This window comes from Anser anser, assembly GCF_964211835.1.
Source record: "Anser anser genome assembly, chromosome: 13".
NCBI lineage: Eukaryota > Metazoa > Chordata > Aves > Anseriformes > Anatidae > Anser > Anser anser.
This window is the reverse complement of record NC_139734.1, coordinates 9,769,823-9,793,990: the sequence shown is the minus strand read 5'-3', so window position 1 is coordinate 9,793,990 and position 24,168 is coordinate 9,769,823. Positions and strand designations below refer to the sequence as shown.

Sequence of the window (24,168 nt, the reverse complement as noted above, 5' to 3'; positions counted from 1 at the left end):
GATACAGCAATCAAAACCAGGCTTCCGTAGTTCTCTGACACAGATTGTTTTACCTGATTCATTCTTGGCAGATCCCTGATGTTTTCTTCTTTTTTAAGAAGTTCATCTTGCCATTGCTTCAAATATGCCTGAATATCAACTTTCCCCTTCCCTATTTGACAAAAAGAAAAAGAAAAAAAGAGTGAGCAAACAAGAACTAAGAGTTTACATGAGGGATGAAGGGCAAAACAACTGTATCCTCCATGTCATTCTTTCTCAACAGAGTAGTAGGACCAAAAACTAAACAGGATCAGGGTTTACATTATGTGTCCCTCCTCCCCCGAGGACTACACTTATAAAAGTGGATATAACATTAGCACTACGCTAAGATCAGTGTACTTCGTCAGCACACACTTTCCCAGCTATGCGTCTACTAAAGACACACAGTTACCAAGTGTCTCCAGGATTCTCTACCTTTTTCCGGGCTGCTCTTCAAAGCATTACTTTCAAGATTATCCCCAGTAGATGAAACTAGAGTTTCAGAGAAGAAAAGAAAAGTTACTGCTTTGAGAAAGGAGGAACAGTGCTTCACTTCCTTTTATCAAAAAAATCTTTCCTTAAGGAGCAAGACCCCCAAAAGACCCCCATGTTTTCAACACAGATTAGGCCAAAAAAGCACACGGTAAGATATGCACGTTCAAAAAAATAAAAATTAAAAAAAAAAAGGCACTATGAGAATGGAGATCACAAAAAAGCTAAAACCAGTTGCATCAAGTGGATAATATTTTGTGGTCCATGTCTTGAACAACGGTGAGAACGGTGCCAACATACTACAGATAAAGTACTTTTAGGTTGTTTCTAAAAACCAGAAAGGATCTCTCTTCCAAAGAAGCAAAAATGAACAGCTTTCCAAATGCAGTATTTTGTTAACTCCATAAACTCAAACCCCACAATTAAAAAAAAACAAAAACAAACCCACCTTAGTGGATTTATTTTAATTGAGGACATGGATATTAAATTATTAAATTTCTTGAGGCAGGAAATATCATCCCTGTATGCCTTGAACACAAAACTGCAATGGTCATCATTTTAATGACTATTGCAACAGAAAGGCTGCCTAGTATGCTGAGAAATGCTGACCAAATATACTCCTCTATTTCCACGTAAACATTTGGGGCCTTTGAGTTCAATCATCAGACATAACCAATTCAGGGCAGGGAACATCTCTGTTCTTTATATGGCTGCCAATGAAATGGCCTGTTACTGATGCCTGGATGCACTACCACACACAGCTGGTTATGAGAATTAAGCCATGTGCTGCTACACAAAAAACGACTGTGAAGAAAGATGGCTATCCTCGAATTCGGCACTACTTCATATGGCAATGTAACTGTCTCCAGAAGATCTTCACAGAGGATCCCTGTTAATAGTGACATGATTTGCTAGAATTCAAAACAGCTTTTGGAGACTTTCAGAAGAAAGCTTCCCATTTTTCACTATAGGAAAATTAATAGAATCCTTCCAAAATTCTTCAGGCAAAGCCACACACTCTGATGCTTACCACTGAGTTGACTGAAGTGGATCAGTTCTTCTTTTGAAAGATCACCACCTTTGGAAGGGCTTAGAGATTCTACTTCAGTAAAAGCTGGAATAAATAAATGAATGGAGTGTTTTTGGGGTTCCCAAGCATTAATAAAGCAAGGACAAAAAGCAAACGCTTTGTACATATTGTACCTATGAACAAAACAGAAAGTGTGTTTGACCAGATTAAGTCCTTCCCAAAGAATATATCACTCTGGAAAAAATACACATCTGTATTACAGCTATGGGACTGTACTGTAACCAGGGCTAGTGAGAACAGGAAGGAAAGTGAAGCTTAAATTAAAATCATGCAAAGATGATAAAAGCCAGGAACAGCCTTCCCCAAATGCTACCATCTCTCACTCACCTGGAGGAATGTGCAACTTAAAAAGAAACTTGAGTTTGTCTGTGAAACTTCCGTTGTACATGGTATCTATCGGAGGAAAGAGGCAAACCAGATTATTCCACTGGACCCAGCTTTAAAATACCCTCTTAACCTAAACAAATACAACCCAAGGATGTCAGAACAGGACATGTATTCTGTCTTACATGGAGTACAATTAGAGATGATGCTTAAGGAAGTATGAGCTGTAGCTAAGCCTGAGGTTTGCCTACACTGAGGCAAGAACACCAAGACATTTTAGCACACTATCCCACATACTGAGGCCCTGCTTCCCAGGACATGTCTGACCATCGCTCATTGATAGGAAGTAAGGAATAATTGTGTTTTTCCCCTCTTTGCTTCTTCACAGATTTTGCTTGTTCTTCCCTTCTTTCTTTCCCCCTTAATTAAATTATCCTCACCTCAACCTGTGAGCCTTTTTCTTTCCATCATATTTTCTTCTCCTCCCTCTTTTTTTTTTTGAGGAGGGGGAGTGAGAGAGCTGTTGTGGCGGACTTTAGCTGCCCAGCAGGGTAAAACCAGCACGTAAACAATAGCACTTTGAAAACAAGATGAAAGGAATAAAGCACTAACTCCAGAAAACTTTCAGTTCCCCAGGGATATAAGGCACTGTTTATCTTACATGATCTGTGTATGAGAAGACTTACAGTGCGAGGAAGCATTTGTCATCAACCAAACAGGTTGGGCAATGAGGTTATGCCCTTTCCTAATTTTCTGGTATTTTGCTGGTAAAGCTATATTTAAATTTCATCTCAAACAGGAGATTACTCTCCATGGGATTAACACTTCAGAGAACTTACTAATTTGTAAAGCTTTGTGTTAGCTATTTCAGTGAAACAGACATGAGAATGAGAGCACAGTTCCACAATTTAAAGCCTTTTTCATTCACCTAAAGAACATAGCTCCCACTCTCAATTTTATAAATATACTTTGAGCATTTGACTTGCCATTTCATGTCTTTGCATTTAATGCCACATGATAAAGGCAAGACAATTTGACCCTACATTAAGAAGCTAGTCTCCTTAGGCTCCTTATCTAGTGCATGGAAGGTGATAACACCGAGGATTATTTCCAAGATGGAGTTCCCTTGTGAACGTACTACATATGTATTGTTCTCTTACCAAGAACACAGGCAAATTGCTTGAAGTTTATCAGGCCATCAGAGCTCTCATCCATCAGTCTGAACGTCCACAATGCAAGAGAGTCTCTGTTTGCACAGTGTGACCAGGGGCTTAAGAGATGACAGAGAACCCTGAACTGCTGGCAATCAATTCGATACTGCTCAAGGTAAGGTAGGCTGGCATCATGGTGTCGCAAAACAGGACTATTGACATTCCAGTAACAGGAAAGAAAGTGCTCCTTCTGCAAAGAGAAAGTAAAAACATTACACTGGATGAAACAACAACTATTTCTCTGGGTGAAAGATGTGAGGAGTTAACTACATAATTTGCTTTAAAACTGACATGTAAAAAATACGCTGAATCTAGCTTTCTCCTCAATTTGTTAAAACTGTTTCACAGCCATCATACAGTTCACCATTAACATACATGTTTGAGAAGCAAGGAAAATGGCACACTACCTTGAATAAGTCATAAAGCTCATCAAGATCACTAGGACTGAATTTTACATCCTGGGACACAACACGTAGCTGAAACAAAATAAAGAGAAAATTAATTAATGAGTCTTTTCTTTTTGGAATAAACCCATAAAAGAGACTTAACCTTACATTAAAAAAATACAGTTTGAATATTCCAGGTTTTGGCATGTAACCAATAATTAGGAGTAAGAATAGAATTATTTCTTAAAAGCAATCAGAAGATGATTGGAAGGAGATAACTGGAAGAAATATTTTTTCTCTATGAAAAGGGACCTTGAAGTTATTCGCATCATTTGCATATATTGAGACTATGTTATGAAACTCATAGGATAAAACGTGAATGCCAGATTATTTATAATGAAGTAACATTCAGCTTCTGTTACAATGGACAAATGCACATTCAGCCCTTACCAGTGAAGCTGAATCCCCATTTTTTTAATTGAAGAAAAAAAAAATACAGCATTTTCAAACAACACCTGTATCCATCTTCACAAGATGTATGTTTCGTAAAATGAAATACAACAGTTATCATCTTAGCTCAACAAACAGCGTTTAGTATCAGTTTGTATAAGCCACCCCTACTAGAGAAAAAAGCACTGTTTAAGTAGTCTAGTCTTATCACCAGTTATTGCAAATACACCACTGAAGAAAACAGGCAAACAAAGGAAGCACCCTGCAACCTCTACCTTCATTCAGGGGTCTGAGCTGAAAGGACGATGTTGGCAGCTGAAGAGCTGCCACGCCACGCGCTTGTTACCACACCTCCACACACTACAGGCACAAGAAGTAACCCTTATTGAATGCAGTGCGATAATCTCTTCTGTGACATTTGGGACTGCTTTGGAGACCAAAAATGCAAGTGATTGATTGTGATTGTTTTACTATAGCATTATGTCTCAAAGAAAAATGCATTAACAATTCAAGAACAGCAAAAAGAAATATAGGTCAGCCTGCTCCAATCAATGCAAGTGTCAGAGATATGGCAGCCTTTAGAAACTGTCTGTGACGACAGTACTTGTAATGAGAGCAGAAGGTCGTGCTGTGACTGGCAGACTGAAAACATCACAGCCCAAACTTCAGTTAACAAATGCCCTGCAGATGAGAGGGATTTCACCCTAAAAAATGATTTGTTTGGCCTTAAAAAGTGTAGCTTTTTTCAAAATTTTCCAAGAGAAGGAATTTTAGCTGAGGGAAGGGTTTAGTTCTTTAAGTCACTCACCACATTCTGCTTAGTTGTAGCTTCTAACGTCTGGATCACATAAAGCCTGTTTCTGCAGCGCATACTCTCAACATCCTCGTATCGAATATCGCCATATCTCTATGAAGAAAAGTATAGTTCTATGAAATCAACCGTTGCTAGATACATCTAAGCAGATATTTTTGTCTTTTCTGCATCTAAACACAATACAGGTATGGACACAAAAGAAGATCACAGGAGCTCTGAGCAAAGAATTGTTTATTACCACACCACGATTCTCCCTAAATAGTGTAACTTTCAAAAGGGCAGGTGTTTAAAAGAATGATGAGGAAAGAAGAAACTAGGGATTACTTCACTGTAAGGGAAGACACAGGAAAGGATTTTACTGTGTGTTGGCTCCATATCCAACTTTATCATCACATGGTGACTAGCACTGCAGGGTATAAAAGAAAAATACGTATATGTTGTCAGGCTTGAAGTTCACTAGAGTGAAGTAATTTCTGAACCATTCCTAGCTAATTCTACAATGTCTAAAGGAAAGGGAAGGTGTCTGAGGATTGGTGTAGAATAAATACATTTACCTTTAAAAAGGGTAGGAAAGTAAGCAAAACCTAGAAGCAAATTCCCAGAGAAATCCTAGAACAAATTATCAAACAATTAAAATCTAAATAGAAACAGATAAGATAGTCAAAATTGGCCATTACTCTTAACAAAAATCATGACAAATCAATTTTTTCTCCTATGAGAAAATTCAGCCTAGTATGTAGAACTGAAACAGTGGGTATGATGCATCTTTACTTCTGGAAGGTTTTTGAAACTCTTCAGCAACACATGGAACCAGGAAGACAGCCTAACCACGATCACCAGGAACCATGTGCACAACTGGTTCTAGGACCAGACTTGGAGAACAAATAAGTGATAAACTACCAAACTAGGCAGGACTTTCAGAAGTTTTGCCAGTGTTTTACTCCCATTTTTGGCAGTGCACTTTAAACAAGGTATGAAAGACTTTAATAATCATAAAAAGAATCTGAGCACACACACTTTGAGGAAAGGTTGAAGGAACTGCTTATGTTGAATCTAGAAAAAGAAGAAACCAGAGTTGAAGTGGTAAGAGATGAAAAACAACAACCTAGTAGCAACCAGGATTTACAGAGAAAGATGCAGTTGATCTTCTTCAATAGCTCTTTATGAGCACCCAAGATGTGTTATACTGGATACTAGGATATTTTGTGGTTAAAGGTACAGAAAATCTACAATGGGCTAAAGTTGTTGCAGGTTCTCTTTTGTGAAAGGGTTTTAACATTAGACATTTTTCAAGGATGATCTGGGTGTACCCTGGAGAGGAAGCTGAACTGGATGAACCCTGCAGTTCTTTTCCAGAACTGTATTTCTGTATGTGAAGACCACTAGCAGCATATTTCTGTCCTGAAACAAAAGGGAAACAAAGGAATTGCATCTTTGAGTCATAATGTATTCACTAGTCCGACATCCGGACACTGACATTGTGCAACAGCCTCACTAAGAATATACACAAGATGTATAATTTAACTCTGGATTAGTGTGATAAAGTCACACTTCCATTCACCAGTTAAGCATGACTTCTTCATACCTGATTAGACTAGAAAAGAATAAATCATGTGTTTGTATCTGAGTCATAATGGCATAAAGCTGAACATAATTTTAGGATTCAACTCCGTATCTTTTCATTTGGTCTCATCTGTTTCTGAATACCTATGTGAAGCAACAGTACCACAAAGAACATCTCTGGTCACTTATTCATGATTAGTAACTAGACCTGTCTGCAGAGGGACAACTCTCCATTGCAGCAATCTTCTCATTTCAAAAGTTGTTCAATTTTAATTCCACAGTAATGTGAAAATAAAACCCTACACCAGAACTGAACTGTGTTGAAATGAACTGTCTGGTCTAAAAGGGAAGTGAGAAATTGACTCTTACTTTGTATCAGCAATTCTCAAACAAAGGGTTGCGATGCTTACCAGCATTAACAAAATTCAGTTTCATCTGAAGATCCAAGTTTACAGCCAAAAAGGGGCCATGAGATAAAAATGGGGATAAAGGCCTGGGAGCAGGACTGTCAGCTTGAAACTGGGAGATTCACATTCAAAGATCTGCACAAATCAATTTTCAAAAGCCATACCAAATCAAGACACTATTACTGTTTCGGTCCAGCCACCTGACTAAAACAGCAGGGGAAAAAGAAAGCGAGTTCCTTTTGCTTTCTTTGTCTATCAGTAATGACTCTCTCTCCATGAAAACTTAAGCTTACACTTCAGAACGTAACATCCAGCACTTCATTATTTACCATGTCTGTTCTTTATTCTGCAAGTACTCATACTTCGAGACCTCACCATGGCAAGAAAGACCTGTAATAGTTTGTACTACTTCTTATAAGAGTCTTGAAGTGATTCTTCAGTATAACATTCTTGTGAAACAACAGTGACAGCAGAAACAGTGACATTTTGTATGATTAACCTAATGCTATAAAGACACTCCAAGAGATCTTGAATTTCTCATTCTTGGCTTTGTTCACCCCACTAAAAGCAAAGCCCTCTTCTCATTTAAAAAAAAAAAAGGAGAGAGAGAGAGAGAGGTGCTGTTCCTTAATTATAGAAATAATAGCTAGCTAATCTTTTTTGAGTGAATGCTACAACATTTTTCCTGAAGAGATGCACTGTGGCTCTTTCACTGGAAACATATGAATGAGAGTCAGGAAAAAAAAAAGGAACAGAGATAAAAAAAGCCAGCTAATAGAAAAAAATCTCAAACCATGAACATATCTTTTCTCTCAGTTTGCTTTTCATTTCACATTGGCTAAGGAGAAACCTATCTACAATGGATTAATGCCCTGATCTAAATCATGCCAAGGAAGGAATTGCCTGATGAAAATCTAAGGACAAAATAAGAATGAGAAGCTACTTCCTCCCCATTATAGAGCTGGGAAGCTAGAACACTGCAGAAATCAAAAGTAGCAAATTGAAAGGAAGTGCTAAAAGATCAATTTGTCTTCCTCACCCAACACAACTCAAAACATCCATTTCATCAGTACAATAAACTACCCAAGCACACAGTTTCCTGCACTGGCCATTACATCAAACGTTACCACCATCTGCATTGTAAAGTAATCAGTCTCAAATCAGTAAATGCAAGGGCTGTTTCTCCCATGCTCTCTTTGTTGTTTAGCTGACAGAGTGGACGGCAATACGTGACCTATGATGAAACCAGGGAATTCCACTCAGGACAGTCTAGCAAACACATTCCAGGCAGTTAAAAGAATAAATAAATACAAAACCAAACCTATCCCATAACCTACAAGGTTTTCAGCAAGACTCAGGAAAACGCAGAGCCTAATTCCTACCAATCTAGAGAGGTTTTCTACTCTGGTTTGTACAGTGTAGCCCACCCAATAATGTAAACACTGCAAGGGATGCAAAACCTTACCCACAAGAACACATACTTCGTTTGACTCTCGGATCAAATCAGTAATGTCCACTTTTGGGTGGTCACTCTTTGTATCGCTGAGGCTGGTGCCCTGCTGCACAGCTGGAGGCAAAGGACTGTCTTTGTTGGTGACGCTGTCAAAAAACCTGCGTGAAGCGAACACATGAGATATCAGCAGGAAGCAGATTATCACAACACAAGGATAACATCAGCATCTACTGAAGAAAAAGTAAGCAGAGAATGGGAAAGAGCAAAGAATATCAGCATGAATAGCACAAATATGCTGTAACAGTAGCACAGATATACAAACACGGGAACTGGCTACCCAAAGAAGGTTGCAGAGCCTCTAGCCTTGAAGTTTTAAGACCCAGCTAGGCAGTAACATGGCTGACATGACCTAGTGCTATCAGTAGTTTTTTCTGGAGTGGGAAGCTAGATTTCAGGCTTCCTGAGCTCCCTTTCACTTGGCTTTCCCCTGCTTTCTCTAATCCAACTAGCAGCAATATACCACATAACCAGGAGAGAGGAATGGAGGCTTATGCTGAACTGCAACTGAGGCAATTTTAATTCCCTCAGATGCATAAACCAGGACATGCCTGATCTGCACTATTCATCATATCTACAAAACCAGACTGAACAGTTCCATTACAGAGGTTATCCAGTTCCTTTGCCAACACTGAGAAAACAGAGAAAAACATCTATGAAGTGACAGCTTCCTTTTTCTTGGGGCGAGGCAAACTACCGTCATCATTTTTTACAACTACCAGAATGCTGCAGGCTGGATTTACCATGCAATGGAAGTGTTGCAGCCGGATAAAGTGTTGAAAGCCAGAGTTCACAAGGAGTTCACAATAATCATCAAAAGCTTGAGCATCAAGTGGAAGCAGCAGCTTGTTTGATTCAAGTGAAAATTAAAACTTCACTCCTATTTAAGATTTTAATAAATTAGAAACTGGCTGAATGTGCTCTTATTGCTATTAAGTGCTAGAAATTTTAATGAGCACAGTTAGGTTTTACAATAAATACCAGGCTGCATGGCATCTTAAAGTAAAAATTACATTTTCCTCATTAATTCCCATTAATTCCTAATTTTCCTCATTAGCTCCTAGCCCATTCAAACATGTAACGTATGACAAACGTAAAGGGAAGATGGAATTTTCAGAGGAAATGACATATCTGTTTGTAATTACAGCAGCTGCTACACTGCCTGTAAGAAGAGCAGTTACACCGATACCTGTTGAGCACAGTCACTGCTTCTGCATCATCCTTACAAGTCAGCAACTTCTCCATGTTGTATTCCAGCACTGCGAGACCCAGCTGCAAGATTGCCTTTATTCCATCATAGAAGAAACAGTCCACCACATTGACTGCACTTTCAATAGGCAGCACACTGATAAAAAGGGTAAGGAACCAGGAGAGAGAGACCGAGGAGAAAAAAGTCATGTCCGTCATGTGGTCTGTCAACTGAGGCAGATGAACCCTGATGAGCTCCTCAAACACTGCCTGATCTACCAAGGCACCTGCAGGGAGAGGATAACAAAACCACCACCCAAATCTTAATACACAGAAGCAGAGTTTTCTCAGAGCACTGGCCAGAAACCTAGCCCCTAACCAAATGCAACTTTGATGTAAAACCAAACACAGATCTAGCTGCATGGCACCACTGGCTCCATTCCCTGTGCTGAAAACTATGCACTCTATACCTGAGTCCAGAGGCTTGCATGTTGTAAAGAACCTTTGTGGGTGCATGTTTACTGCCAACGATTATTCTCCTGTCAGTTGATACACCCTCTCTGCAATGACAGAGAAACTTCACGTGCAATTTTTCTTCTAGCATTTAGAGCTGCAAGCATTGAGTACCAGATCAAAGACTAAGTCTGCTCCTGAAGTAACTCTATTCCTTTTATTTAAGCTGAGTAAATTCCAATAAGTAGTATGAACTGCACTTACAATTCCAAAAGAACTGTGTTATAGTCTAAGTGACTACATCCTGAGTAGTGATCCCTAGAATAATGACAATATTTGAAAATCACATCCATGCTCTCTTAAGGAGGGTCTTGGGATGTTCTGTTACCTCCATTTTCTACTTTACAGTACTGAACCACAGTTCCTCCGCACTGTTCAGGCTTCAGCTCATTCCTTACACTTGTTCTCACAGAATGATCATTTATATTCAGTTCTAGACAGACCAAAAGATAGACTGATGTTACCAATGATTCGACGATTGAAATAATCGGGTAGCATCCTTTCACACACGGCAACCAACAGCCAGAATGCTTCTTCCTCTTTAGCATACAGCAGAAGTACTGATGTCAAAATGTTCATTGCCTGTAACATTTTAACAGGGAAGGAACATGGGAATGTGGAAGGAAGATAGCAAAAACGCAACTGTTCTGTCATTTGTTAAAGTTTATACTTCTGATGACATTTCACAGCATGCGTTTAGAGCGCTGGGATAACTTACAGCCTTATCCAGTGTAAGATTTGTACCTCTACGTTATCAAATATAGAGCATAGTATTTAAACTATATAAAAATACTTTTAAGTTTTAAAAGTCTAGTAGAAATTCAGGCATAAATGCAATGGACATGGCAACATTTAACAACAAATTCCAGTACAGCATAAAAGCTCATGCCACGCAGTGGGATGAAATAAGCAACGCAGGTAAACCACTGAGAAGGAAACCTTTACATATTTCTGTGACTGATTTTATGAGGTGCCACAATACTGATACGGTGAACTAACGTTCAGACAACCAATATTAAGATTCTCAAAACTGCTGTACCTGACAATATCCAATTTGGGGATTCCTGTAGGCATAAGCTGTCAGAACTCTCCTGAGTGCAGAAATTCCTGTGTCGCTTTGAAAAGCGGGATGCTCAGGCAAGGAACGACGTAAATCTCGTTCGATTTCATCAGTAGCTAACGTGCATGTTCCTAAGGACTTTTCCACCAACTCAGGGTAATAACCAGGGTTGGATGCCATATCATTTACAGCACCTGCCAATAAATGTTATTGCACAGCATTAGAGGGCAATAATAAAGTATGTACATAATTCTCTGCAATTTGTACAAACATTTTTGATGACTACTAAGGTATCTCCAGCTGCTATTGCAGTAATGTAACAGAGTAATTCTACTGATATTAATGCAATCACTCTGAAATAAATACAGAAAAGCAAAATAAAATAAGACTTGGAGAAAATCTTTCCATATTCCAGTCACTATCCATTATAAAGTTGATTTTGACTTGTTTTTTTCCTGTTTCATTGTGGGGAAAAAGAAGCTTCCTTTCACCTACAATTTTGCTTAAGTTTTCAGGCAAACACTTTTCCTTTTGTAGAACTGGTAACGGATTAGAAAAAACTTGGCAACGGATTGATATTTACCTAATTCATTCCATAACTTTTATGTCAACACAATCCAAGATAGAGATATCTGGTAACAGAAGCATAAATGTCTACATAAACACTCAAAGAACACTGGCAAAGAAATCCACATTCACATGTCCTCAAAAAGAACTACCATACAGCAGTAGGCTGAATGAATAGGTTAAAACATATTTCTTATGATAAACAGACCTTCTAGAACAGCAGAACGCTCTGCCCAGGGGAACGCCATGAGTACAGGTAGCAGGTAAGGTCTCCTCAGAATCTGCAGTTTGTTTTCTGAATCAACTCAGCTTACCTGTAAGACTCTGATCAAGTCAGAGGCTACCACCTTTGTAAGTGTTTAAGTGACTGGGAATAAAAAGTGCACAGGGGTGCCTTTTAAGCATCTTTTAAAGCAATGCCTTAATTCCCCAGGCCTCCACTTCCTCACGTTAAGTGCTCTGACCCAGCTGCGTTCTACAGTAGAAAGCCACAAAAGTATACTCAGAGTTTTGGCAAGAGATCCCTTATGTGTATTAAAGTCCACAATTCCTGTACACTTCTCACTCTGAACCAAGCAACAGTGTACAACAAAGAACTACGAATACTAGAGACAAATTCTCTGCCAGAAAACATTTTTTTTGCCTGGGAACACTATCATCTCCGAAAGCTTAAACCAAAACAATTGAAAAATGGAACCGCAAGCACACTTTTCTTTTTAGCAAGTAAAGAGATACTGCTGAAACTGATTGTCCCCTTGAACTTTAAAAATACAGCATTCTTACTATTTTTAGTTGAGTTTGTTGTAGATGATGACACAGGTTTAGTTTGAATCAATGCAGAACAGAATAACTTTGTCTATTCTTTTGAAGTCTTTTGAAATTTTTCTTCAGAAAGATTTAGATAAGTTGCCACAGGAAATAAGTTTTTTGGTTTTTGCATTGTGGTTTTTTTGGCAGACTATGGTCGGTAAGTAACTAGAACACCTATATAGCAGAGTCTACAAAATGACTCAATTAGACTTGCTAGGCAATACCTGAGAAGAGTAGCCAGAGCTCTCCTCTTAAGGCCTCTGGGATCCCTCTTACCACCAAGTCTCGAGTCTTCTTTGTTCGAAACATACTGACACCATGTCCCCGTTCGACAAAGAGGATGTTCCAGGACTGTTCTTTCATTTTTTCTTTCAACTATGAAAAGCAAAAAAAAGAAGACTATTAAGTATACTGGAAGATTCTCTCATGTTTCAGAGAACAGAACTACATTTTGCTCCTAGTTATATTCATGTAAACTGTAAGTGGCAGCACTGGTATCAGTGTTAATATCTGCAATGAATGCTGATGCAGATCACGGCAAAAATGTAACCTGTGCATAGTTTAAGTTTGGGATACAATGTGATTTCTTAATAACCATTCTTTAAAGTATTCTTACAAGAGTATTTTACATTCTTAATTCTTACAAGAATTTCTATACCAGACTGGACAAAAGGTAAATCTAATCCAGTATCCCATCGGACAAGAACCAACAGTTAAGTGCCAAAGGACAGCAAAGTCAAGCAAAATATCTGCAAAATCCTCCTCCATTCTGCAACAAACTGAAGCACAGGCACCTCCTCAGCAGAGGCAGTATCTCTGAAATTAACAACACAAAAACAAACAGCAGTTTTTAATCCCTGTAAATTGCTTTCTGAACTCAGACATATCTGCCATCTTCTAACTTCTATTGAGGACTCCTTGCTAAATTGATTTATTTTTTTTAATCAACAGGTAGGCAGTGCTATTTGTTACCTTGGGTTGAACCATTCGCAGCTTTGACACCACATCAACAAAAAATACAGAATTATCAAAGGACCATGAAGTACCATGGACTTAAACGGAGTCAGTGAACAGTGATAAAGCAGTCAGACAGCTAACCAGTATATGGTGCAAATGTGCAGACAAATTCTGCCCTCTTAGTTCTCCTGATGCATTCCAAAAACAGATTATCAGCATAACAAATAAGCAAATTCACATTTAATGATTCTTTTGGCAGAAAAACAGACGTACTTGCAAGATTCTTTGTCAGCTCTTTCCATGTAAATATACATATGTTTATATGATACACAAACACACATACAAATTTGTTTATAACTTGGGCCAATTTTAAAGTACCCTTATACTCCATTTTTTATTCCTCCTTTGTCATAAACAGCATAAAATTTTCTTGGTAAACAGTAAATTGATAGAATAAGGAAAAAAAAAGACAGAACTGAGAAAAAGCAGTTGAAAAGACAACCAAGAAAAATAGGGAGAAGGTTCAGAACGTTTATGTGTGGTTCCAGATTTCTCCGTGCTAATTTGAGAGCTCTAACAAACAAGCTATGAGAAAAGCATCTGGCCATGATGGTGCAAGGTAGTTAAGCATATGATTATTTGCAAGATGAAATCATACTGTCACAGATACCTGCTTAGATATTCAGATAAAGTAACATACCGTGACTTCAATGTGTCTATGAATTGTTCTTGCTAACAGCAATACAAATGTAGTAACACTGACACAGATGAGATAACATCCCATAGAAACTCAACAGGCAAAACAGGCTACTCTCCTTTTGTCTGATTCATCATGCTTTGTTGCATTATATCAGTTAACAGATTTGGAACAGAGTGGGTACAAACAATGCAAAGCAGAGGGATGGCATGACACAGTGTAATTGTTTTGCCACAGTTTCTAAGTCTCTCCACAGTTTATTTACATGAACTCCACATAGCAATGGGAGAGAATCAATAATCAGGGAAAACTGCAGGAGAATGAAGTCTAGTTGGATTAAGGAGGGGAACTAATAGCTGAAAACACTTAAGCCCCTATCGTTTTAACATTTAATCAGATATTTATCAACTAGAGAGAACGTTTTTACAAAATAGCAATTACTGTCAAAATACAAAACAACTGTGTATGTATCTGAACTTCAGTAGGACCAGCCACGTACGTAAAACCTGCTTCAGAGGGAAAACTGGCAAAAATTCCCTATTCAAACATAACTGAAGTAAGAGGCTTTTACCTGCAGAGTAGAGGGAGGTAGAAAGAGTGGCGGCAGTGAAACAGGTCCTTTGTGAGGTATAAGACTTCTAATAAACTATTGATTATGTACCTAAAAAGCAATTCAATTTCCCTGAAGCAAAGCAACTGACAATCGGGTGTTGCATCCCAAGAGAGGCTCCAGTGCTGAGACAGGGTGAGCACTGCCACTACATTTTCTACACATGCAGCAGTAAGATTTAATATTGTTAAAGCAATTCAAGGTGATCTTCAGAAAGGGAAAGTAGATTTTGCCCACTTTTGTCCATTGTGCTATAAAAAGCAGAACTTAAAAACCTGTATTACTTTCATTCCTGCCAAAGGGGTGTTTATTTTCTGATATCATAAATTCCATATCTGAATTTACCCAATTTTGCTGAAAGACTAATTTTAAAATAAAAATTGTGTCTTATTGCACACATTTTGGAGAATCAGAATGAGTACGTCTTACTGAAAAAATAATAATTAAAAAAAACTCCAGAGCATAGATTTGTTACAAAGAAGTGCAAAAGAATGAAGCAATGAAGAAATGAAGTCAATTTCCTGATAACATTCTCCTTGTTCCCAAAGCATTTGTAGTGGCTTTCTACCTTGACAATTCAGAAAGATATGAAATATGTTAGCTATCACAAAACAAACAGCCAACTCTTCCCTGAGGGGCTGGAAGAGCAAGAGGAATTAGCTCCATGAAGATAAGGCATATCATTATTAAACAAGACGAGCAGAAAATTGAATGGAGCCATGAAGAAGCACCCTGTGGACTCAAAATACAGAACATGCAGATGAAAGAAGATTGGCAAAGCCCCAGAGGAAATCAGAAGCCTTGCTGGAATACATTTGGAATATACTTAACTCCTTTCCAATTAGATTCCAAAGCCTGTTGGCCATTTTTATCCCTTACCATTTTAGAGTCTAGATTCTCGGCATCCTGAGGATGGTAGACAGTCATTAGGGCTTCTGTACTGACGGTTTTGCTGTTATCTCTCTGACCCGTCTTTGACGATAACTCATCAAAATCTTTTGGACTGTCAGAGGCAGAACTAGTTGCAACCTTAATAAATAAACAAACAAAAATTAATAAATGGTAGTTATAAATGCCAAACAATCCTTCAAGAAATAGCACTGATAGCAGAAACCGTTTTTGTTTCTAGACTACCCTTGCTTATGATATTAATTTACCAGTACCAGATACAGTATTAAAATTTAGACGCACACAATTCATATATGCATGAACAAATTTCCAAAATAAATGAAAACCAGCAGTCCCTGTTCTGCACAGCCAGGCTATCAGGAGGCTGCACTTGAAAATCCATCTCTACAGCCAAGAACTTAATTATAAAAGGACAAAAACTCATTATGAAAATTATAATAGACAGGGAGGCCAGGCCATCAATCACTGAAGTAAAAAAAAAAAAATTAATTTAAATGGAGCCATACAGAACTATACAGAAATGCTAAGAGCATTTCAAAAACAGCATTAGAACCTGGATTGCTTTTCAAAACCTGATAGAAAATAAAGCCAAATAATACAAAACATAATGCATTCAACAGTAACATTATTGTTCAACACATTCTCGTTCAAATGGGCACTGACTGAGTTATTTATTTTTCCACACCTTAAAACCAAAGCTATACAACTTATCACACTATGCCAAAACAATGCAGATATTACCCAAAAGAAGGTGATCTGAAGGGGAATGCCCTTGAGAAGCAGACCTTACCACTCAGGTGTCTCAAGGTTGTGCTGTATGTACCCTTACTAGCTGAACATTGCTGCTGCTATCAAACTATTTTGCTTTTATTACTCCACTTGCACCTAGTAACTCTTAAGAAGCAAAATCTCAATGTAGAGACTTTGCTGAGACACTGATTATTTTCTTACAGCCTTCATTTTATAGACTATTCCAGCTGATTACATTTTTCTCAGGAGAAAACCTTCATGGAAGAGATACAGAAAATGCAATGAGTAATGTTTGCTAGGGCTGTTTTGTCATTGTTTTCTTATTTCTTATGCATGAAACTACACACAGCTTTCTTCACATCCAGAAGCATGCTTACAATTATTCCATCATCTTTCTGACTCAAAGAGTCAGCTGACAAAAACACAGCTAAACATATTTTATATCACTCTTTATATCAGACTTTTTTTTTACATCAGACTTTAATGTGAAGGGTCTGAAGGCAAGAAATGGGAACATGATTTAAAAAAATAGAAAGAGACATAACCTGTAATCTAGAGGTGAAGCAGATATTGTTGCTCCTTTTGTGTCTAGATTCAGACTAAAAGTGTATGGCATTACACTGCAAAACACTGACAACAATATGTAAACTATTTGTAAGACTAGAAAACCTAATTCCTAGGAGCAGGTAATAAGAAATTAGAATTAGCTGAACAGTTACCTCTGTACTTATGATATGCTGTGGATTTGAAGTTGCATTGCATTTGATTTGGAGCTTTGTGACAAGTTGTTCGAAATCTTTAACCTCAGTGAAACGAAAAGCTCTTTTTCCTTTGGTACTAATGCTGACTCCTCTGTTGGCTGGATCAGCCTTATCCACCGCTATGACCTACAGAGGCAAGGATATATTAATTATGCAACTCACCTCAAAAAATTGCTTCTAGAAAAAAAAAATTAAAAAGAAAAAAATTTAAAAGATACATGTACATGAAACAGTAGTATGACAACAGTAGCACCACACAAACAGAATTAGTCATGCAAGTAACTTACTACTTAACAGCTCAGTGGTCTGGAGCTATTTTAATACAAGGCAATAGGATCTGTGATAGTTTTTCTACACAGTACCAAAAAAAAAATCTTTGAAAAGGTTTTCTCAGCTGTAAGCATGCAATGTATCTGAATATCTTTCCTCCTTCTACCTGCTGGAGCTGTTATTTTTTTTCTTACCATCCAAAAACAGACAAAACATGGCTCTTGCAAGTAATCAAACGAATCAAGTTTCACAAGAAGGAATTTCCACTGAGAATACTCTTTCAATGACAGCTGTCATAACATGACAGTTGGAGCTGCTTTTAATTGCCACGATGGAACAGTTGCAGATTAGAGCAGTTAATACACTTTAATAATGCACGTTCTTACAAGACAATAGTGAATAGCTGGAGTGGCTGTCAGTGCTGATGCTTTTACATTGTTGAAAGCAAAGAATGAAAGACTGCTGAAACAAAACAACTCCGCAGTACCTGACAATCTGCATGAGAGCATTTAGAGTCAGCTCCTTTAACACAGTCTCTTCTGTTTTTTCACAGGTTATAGAAGTCACTATTGTTTCCAAGACTATTTACAGAAGATCAAATAAAGTCCCTTATCTGGGTGGGGAACACCAAATGCACTGCTGAAATCAGCTCAGTTCACTGCACTGTGAGGTGTTTTACATTGGCAGTATGTACAGAGTATACAGAGCAATTACAGAGCCTGTTTAATTTTTAAGCTATTGTATTACAAGTCCAGGTGCTGCTGAAAAGCTTCCAACACCGACAGACTGAAATGTGGCAATCACATGAAATGTCCCAGATCACATGAAGTTAGCACAGGGATGAAGAAGGGGTTTTTTCTCCTAGACTTTATCCCAGTCTAGCTACAGTACTCTACAGAACTCTGAATGCTGTGCCCTTGACAATATGGTCCTTATTCAGTCTGTTGAGACTACCAGCTGTAATGGCATTGATATTTGCTCACTGAAGACTGTCAATGGATTTTCCTACAGATGTTCGAATAGATGGCACTGCTCAACTACTGCAAAGAGATGAATGGCACCACGGAGCTAAGAAAGTAACATGGCAGAACAATTGTCTTCAAGACCCACCCTCTTCAATCCTTTACTTTCTATCTTGAGAATCTCCCCTTAACTCAATCTCAAGAATTAAGCATGAGCTTTTATTTTACAAAAAAGTATTTAAAAAATTGGATTCTGTATCCTTCTACAGAAATCAGAGTAATTACGGAAAAGGCAAAAAAGACACAGGGGACAATGCTGGAACATGAAAGCAGTTCTATAACCAGTATTATTATATGCACTATCCAAGGTAAGGAGAAATTATGACATCATATAAACTAAACAGATTCTAACGAAAATCTGCTAAACTGGCATTAAACTACGCAAATGCAAATCGTCTGGTAAAGCAGGCTCTGACTGTAGTTTCCATTACCTCTCTTAATGGAATGATTACACTGCACAGGCTGCCATCCTGGCTAGCAAAGCAGATGTAGTTTTCTGAAATGCACATTTTCCCGTGGGTGTTGTAATGAGTGAAAGGAACCCATAAGAAGCACTCATGAACTTCCTTCAAAGTTTCTTCTTTGGGTAGCCTGAAGAATGCACTAAACTGCTCACTGTGGGCTCGGCTCTCTAGGCCTCTAGATTAAAAAGAAAACAAACAAAAAAAAACAGAGGGAAAAAAGAGGAAAAAAAAGAAATATATTTAAATGACCTTACAAATAAGAAAGTTAAAATGCCTTGGGAAAAGGCTATGTAAGCATGATGCTCTCCCATAATCTGTGGTGTCCATCTGGAGGGCTCAGCATTTTGCCTAAAGAGGCAACAGAGTGTAGGACCAAACCTGTATACACCCACTTAACAAAATATTTAAATGCTTCACTAAATAGAAATAGATTCAAGCATGCTCTTACACAGTGAAGAACTTTGCTGAATCAGGGCCTAAAGATGGTAGAGAAAACGAAAAAAAACAACAACATATTATTAGCCTAATCCTGCTCTGTTTCCCAAGCCATCAAAATAATCCATTTAAACCTAAAACAAGTTTTTGCTTGACAGAGGGCCAATTAGCTAGAAATGTAGCACATGTTGTAGACATCTGCCATGGAAAAATTCTTCACAGATAACTGCAGCCACAATCAACATTTTGATCACAGAGCACCATCTCTCTCCAGCATTGCTACCAAATTGAGGTATCAATTACCCAGGAAATACAACCTAGAACAGGTTTTATTTACTATACAATTAAAGACTTGGCTTTTTTTCTTCCTTTCCCTTTTACATTGCAGTTGCAAGGGGCTTTAACTAGGAACAAGTAAAATGGAGTTACTGGAAATCAGATTAAGACTGAAATTTATTAGAAAAATGCTTTATCATATTTTCTATTTATATAGATAACATTTTCAACGAAGTCCCCTTATGTGAATTTAAATTACATAACAATAGACTTGCTTTTCCTGGTTGCTTTTCACAGTAACTAGCAGATCAACACTTCAACATCTGAGTGAGAATATGAATTGAGGAGAAGACAGCATTTGCATCTACAGAAACTAGAACTCAAATCATACAACATGAAATAACCACACATCTTCCTTAAGAAGGAAGGAAGGACTCTAACCATCCGGTTATTGACATACACATCTTTTCCATTGCCTAAAACGCTGCCATAAACAAGGAAAGCCATATACCTACCTGTATCTCACTGATTTTATCACCTATATCCTGTAGCAGAAAAGCCATGCAGTTACTATCTACATGTGTATTTAATCATTTGTTCTCCACCTTCTCCCTCCTCATCAGGATTCTTTGTAGAAAATCAAAAATTGAACTGCATCGTCTATTTCTAGATGCTGCTAAAATGCCTTTTAAAAACATCAACTACTGTAAACCCTATAGTAGAAGCCCAGTTCTGAAGGTTTGATCAGTTCCTGCCTTCATATAGACTTTTGATACTGCAAAGTAATAAGTTACAATGCCTCACGTTACTTTGATCCCAATTTTTAACAAGACACTTGTTTAAGAGCTTTGCCGACATTTACTTATCTCCTAGACGCAAGGATTCTCCTCCCATTTGTCTTAAAAAGCACTGGGCCCAGAGCAGACAGGCTACAAGCAATTACGTTACCTCTTGGTGATCTGCAGGGGGTCGTGAAGGACGAGGTCATTTTCAAATGTCTCTTTGTCAAAAAGTCTCCTAACAGCATAGTTTGCCAGCTGCTCCATGAGAAGGAATGTTTCATTAATGTGCAAAAACATGGAAAAATAGTGATCTTCCCCACGGGAGCAGACATGAATGCTCTCTGTCAGGATAACATTGGAAGTCTTCTCAAGCTTTGATATTTCATCCCAGGAGACAATAAGTTTTACTGAAAATACAAATACAGGCAGATCTGAGTAACTTCTCTTTAGCTCCTATCTTTCTATTAAACACAGAAAAGTGGTAGTCAACAACACTAATAAAGTACAAAGAAGCAACACAGTTAAATCATAACCCATTTGGAAAGAGCTAAAAATTCACAAGGCCAAAAAATAAAGATTCCCTTCATAATTCCTATAAAACAATACAATTAGAAAGACTTTCATAGAAATAAAAACATTAAAGACACACCACTCTTTGGTGTGAATCATTCTTTGGTGCCTTCTTTGTGAATCTAACAGAGGGGAAAAAAACCGAACATTTTAAAGTATGTTTCATAAATGCGTTTATTTCCCTACAGTATTTATGTTTGTGCTTTTTCTGTTCTGTGATGACATCTACTCACATGGCAAAATAGTTTACTCAGAATATAAGATTACTCCAAATCTGAAAGATACACAGCAAAACATAAAGGGACTAAGATTAGCATCCAGGCTTACTTACTTTCTGCTCCCAGCAAAAATGAGTAAAAGCTAAGGAAGTTGGTACTAAGATACAGCCATCCTTGACAAGGCACTCTGCCCTTCCAGTAGCTGCATGAGTAATAGGTAACCAACTTCTCCTGCTCTGGTAATCCAAAACACCTTTCAAACTTCATAAGACCCTCACGAAACTTCTCAGGATCTTCTTCTTTTACAAAAGAACCTTTTCCCTCTTCAGCAATCAAACCCTAAAACAAAACAACCGGTTACTTTATATATGTGTCCACATGGGTGAGTGTCGTACGTGCACCTGCATACATAAAATGGAGCATTCTGATACTATACTAAGTTTAAGAACCGCAAAAACAGTCTGAGATTCAAAACACAGGTTATAAATCAAATGTGCTATTTCAGACATACACAATGGGTTTTCCCACACAGCTTAGGTACAACGTATACAATCTGAAAAAAACATGTTTTCCTTACTTAATGACAAGAATTCCTGAGCTAAACATTTAGTATATGCAAAGTGAAGCACTGTACCTTCTCAAGACAAACCTCCCATATACTTCCTAGGCATTATGAAAATTGTGAAATAATGTATCATCAGTTTCAGACCACTATCTAAAGGCATCTGCTGTATCATTTACCAAAAAGAAATAATCTATGTCCAACAACTTTTCTTAACTGTGGGGCAGATAAACAGTAACAACAGAGCATGCTGAAGCTAACAGCCACATACTTCCCACTCAGACGTATGTAACATTACAGTGCTGTCCTTCAACATTCTATAGGGAACATATTATTTGTGTACATTTAGAGGAAAAAAATACTTAGCCTTTCACTGTGGTGTGTGCCTGTTACTTACTCTTATCTTTCCCTGGACAAAGCTCGTAATATCTTCATTTGAATCAAATACTGATAATGTGTTCATAACATTGTTTTCTAACCAGTCCCAGTGTTCTGTTATCTCTTCTCTGCTGGCTCCTGAAAGAGAAAATTAGTATTAACAAAAATTAGAAGATACTTTAATAAGTTTATTCACAATAATAATCAACAGAATACTCGGTGTATTCCAGGTTCACGGAGTAACGTAGATACATGAATTCAAATCCTAAATTATAAACCTATCATTGAACTCTTTTGTACAGCAAAAACGTATATGGTGTACATTAAAAATGCACAGTCGTGGTTTTTATTTTTGATGCTCTTTATGCAGCTGTATTTCTAGCCTTGACATCTAGAGGCATCTCAGCTTTGTCAACGTTTTGTGGCTCAGTGCTGAAGCCTGACTTGGACTGAGAGTTCCTTAGCTCAGCAGTCCCTCAGAGCATCATTAGCACGCTCCCAGTTCAGTATGTAGGACACTCCCCTAGAAGGTGGGAAACATGAGACCAAATTCATGAGAAAATAAAAATGTGAGCCTCAGCTTAGATCAGGAAGCTACACTGGTTCCCTGAGAACTTCAAGACTTGGTCTTGCTGTGGTGCAAAAACCTTCTGACAAGTGTAAGGATGTAAAGCCTGTATCACTGTGACCAGGAGAGTAGCAGAGATTTCTCTTTGGATACATGAAACAACCATTAACACTGCCTACCACAAACAATTACTAGTTAGTTGTGCTCAATGTAAGTCATGGTTTTATCTCATCCTCTATCAAGTCACATTTTAATTATATTTCTATCACACTAAAATATAAGCAACCATCATTCAGGAAACTTGTCATTCTATCTACAGCAAAGTTCTACTTGTGTTGTAATTCCAAATAATGTGATGTTTTCATGCAGTTAAAGGGTTCTACAAGAGGACAGAAGCACAGCTACATCCCAGATGGAAGATCCTGTATCAGGAACCAGGAAAAAAAAAAAAAAAAAAAAAATCATCGATTCATACATGATGAATAATCCTTGAAATGTTTTTTGCACCTCCAAAATTAGTAGTGTTTTTCTTCTGAACCCTCTGAGACTCCCAACACACAGGAATAAGGAATGTTTTCTTCCCTGTCATTACATACATGCAAGGGGAGCAGTATCATAAAAAAAAAACTGTCATCACTAACCATAAGGAATGTATAAACCATAGCCAAGATAAAATTCAGTGTTCCAGGAATATAAACACCACGTTATCAAACATCTTAGAGAGAAGCCGACTTTATTATGTTACTTTATTCACTTTACAGTGCTTTTAATCTAGGTTTCAGATAGCAATCGCTTACCATATGTCACTACAATTTCATAGCAAAGAAAACCTATCTCACCCGAACTTCCCAGAAATAGATTAATGGTTTGCTTCAAATACAAAGGGAAACTCTTACCTACTAGATACTTTCACGATCTGTGAAATATTTATGATAATTCATCTTATTCTTTTCATTTAATCAGATACAAGGTATGGAAGTGGTAACAGGCAATAAAGCAGAGCTTGTACTAGTGAAACAACATTTGAGGTCCTGCAAGTACAACACTGTGTCAATTCTTTAGAGACAGGAGGCTCTTTCCACCCCCATCAGATGGTGGGAAACAGAGAAGAAAAGGGACGGAAAGAATTTATATAGGATTGAATAAAGGGATTCTAGAATGTAAGTTAGTTGGCTGTTTTATCCTTCACAGGAATGCTCACAAATAAAGCCAGTACAATCGCATACTATCGATACCCCTAAGTAAGAAGACAGAATTAAGTATTTCTATTTTCGCAATTTACTTTGCAAAGACTAATTGAACAATTTTCAGTGGACTCCACAGAATTAAGGCTGCTATGGGAATGAACAGAAATTGTTCTAAATACAGTTAAATAGACTGTGCTACATATGCTGGATTTGCAATCACAAAGAAATGATATAAAGAATAATTAACACAGCAATGAATTCAAAAGCTAATTCTTTTTCTCAGACTACACACGTGGAGCAATTATTTGAGTCAGAACACGAATCAGAGGAACAGATGTGACACAATAAA

At 37.7% G+C, this 24,168-nt stretch overlaps 1 protein-coding gene across 4 annotated transcripts in view; it reads right to left on the bottom strand.

Annotated features, from left to right (window-relative positions):
• The window catches only part of TBC1D8B (TBC1 domain family member 8B), a 39,653-nt gene that overhangs the window by 4,467 nt on the left and 11,018 nt on the right, over positions 1–24,168 (bottom strand). For 2 of the 4 annotated variants that reach the window (XM_083797157.1, XM_083797156.1), the window contains 18 exons: positions 22,084–22,202; positions 21,238–21,463; positions 20,503–20,743; positions 18,811–19,018; positions 17,046–17,213; positions 15,547–15,696; positions 12,628–12,778; positions 11,006–11,220; positions 10,431–10,548; positions 9,455–9,740; positions 8,237–8,366; positions 4,780–4,878; positions 3,543–3,611; positions 3,085–3,325; positions 1,928–1,993; positions 1,541–1,624; positions 454–510; positions 54–151 (listed from right to left, as the gene is read on the bottom strand). In XM_083797157.1, coding sequence (XP_083653283.1) covers positions 54–151; positions 454–510; positions 1,541–1,624; positions 1,928–1,993; positions 3,085–3,325; positions 3,543–3,611; positions 4,780–4,878; positions 8,237–8,366; positions 9,455–9,740; positions 10,431–10,548; positions 11,006–11,220; positions 12,628–12,778; positions 15,547–15,696; positions 17,046–17,213; positions 18,811–19,018; positions 20,503–20,743; positions 21,238–21,463; positions 22,084–22,202 — 2,726 coding nt within the window. Of the gene's footprint in view, positions 1–53; positions 152–453; positions 511–1,540; positions 1,625–1,927; positions 1,994–3,084; positions 3,326–3,542; positions 3,612–4,779; positions 4,879–8,220; positions 8,367–9,454; positions 9,741–10,430; positions 10,549–11,005; positions 11,221–12,627; positions 12,779–15,546; positions 15,697–17,045; positions 17,214–18,810; positions 19,019–20,502; positions 20,744–21,237; positions 21,464–22,083; positions 22,203–24,168 lie in introns of all 4 variants that reach the window. The other 2 variants (XR_014571927.1, XM_083797158.1) reach the window with 2 other exon arrangements.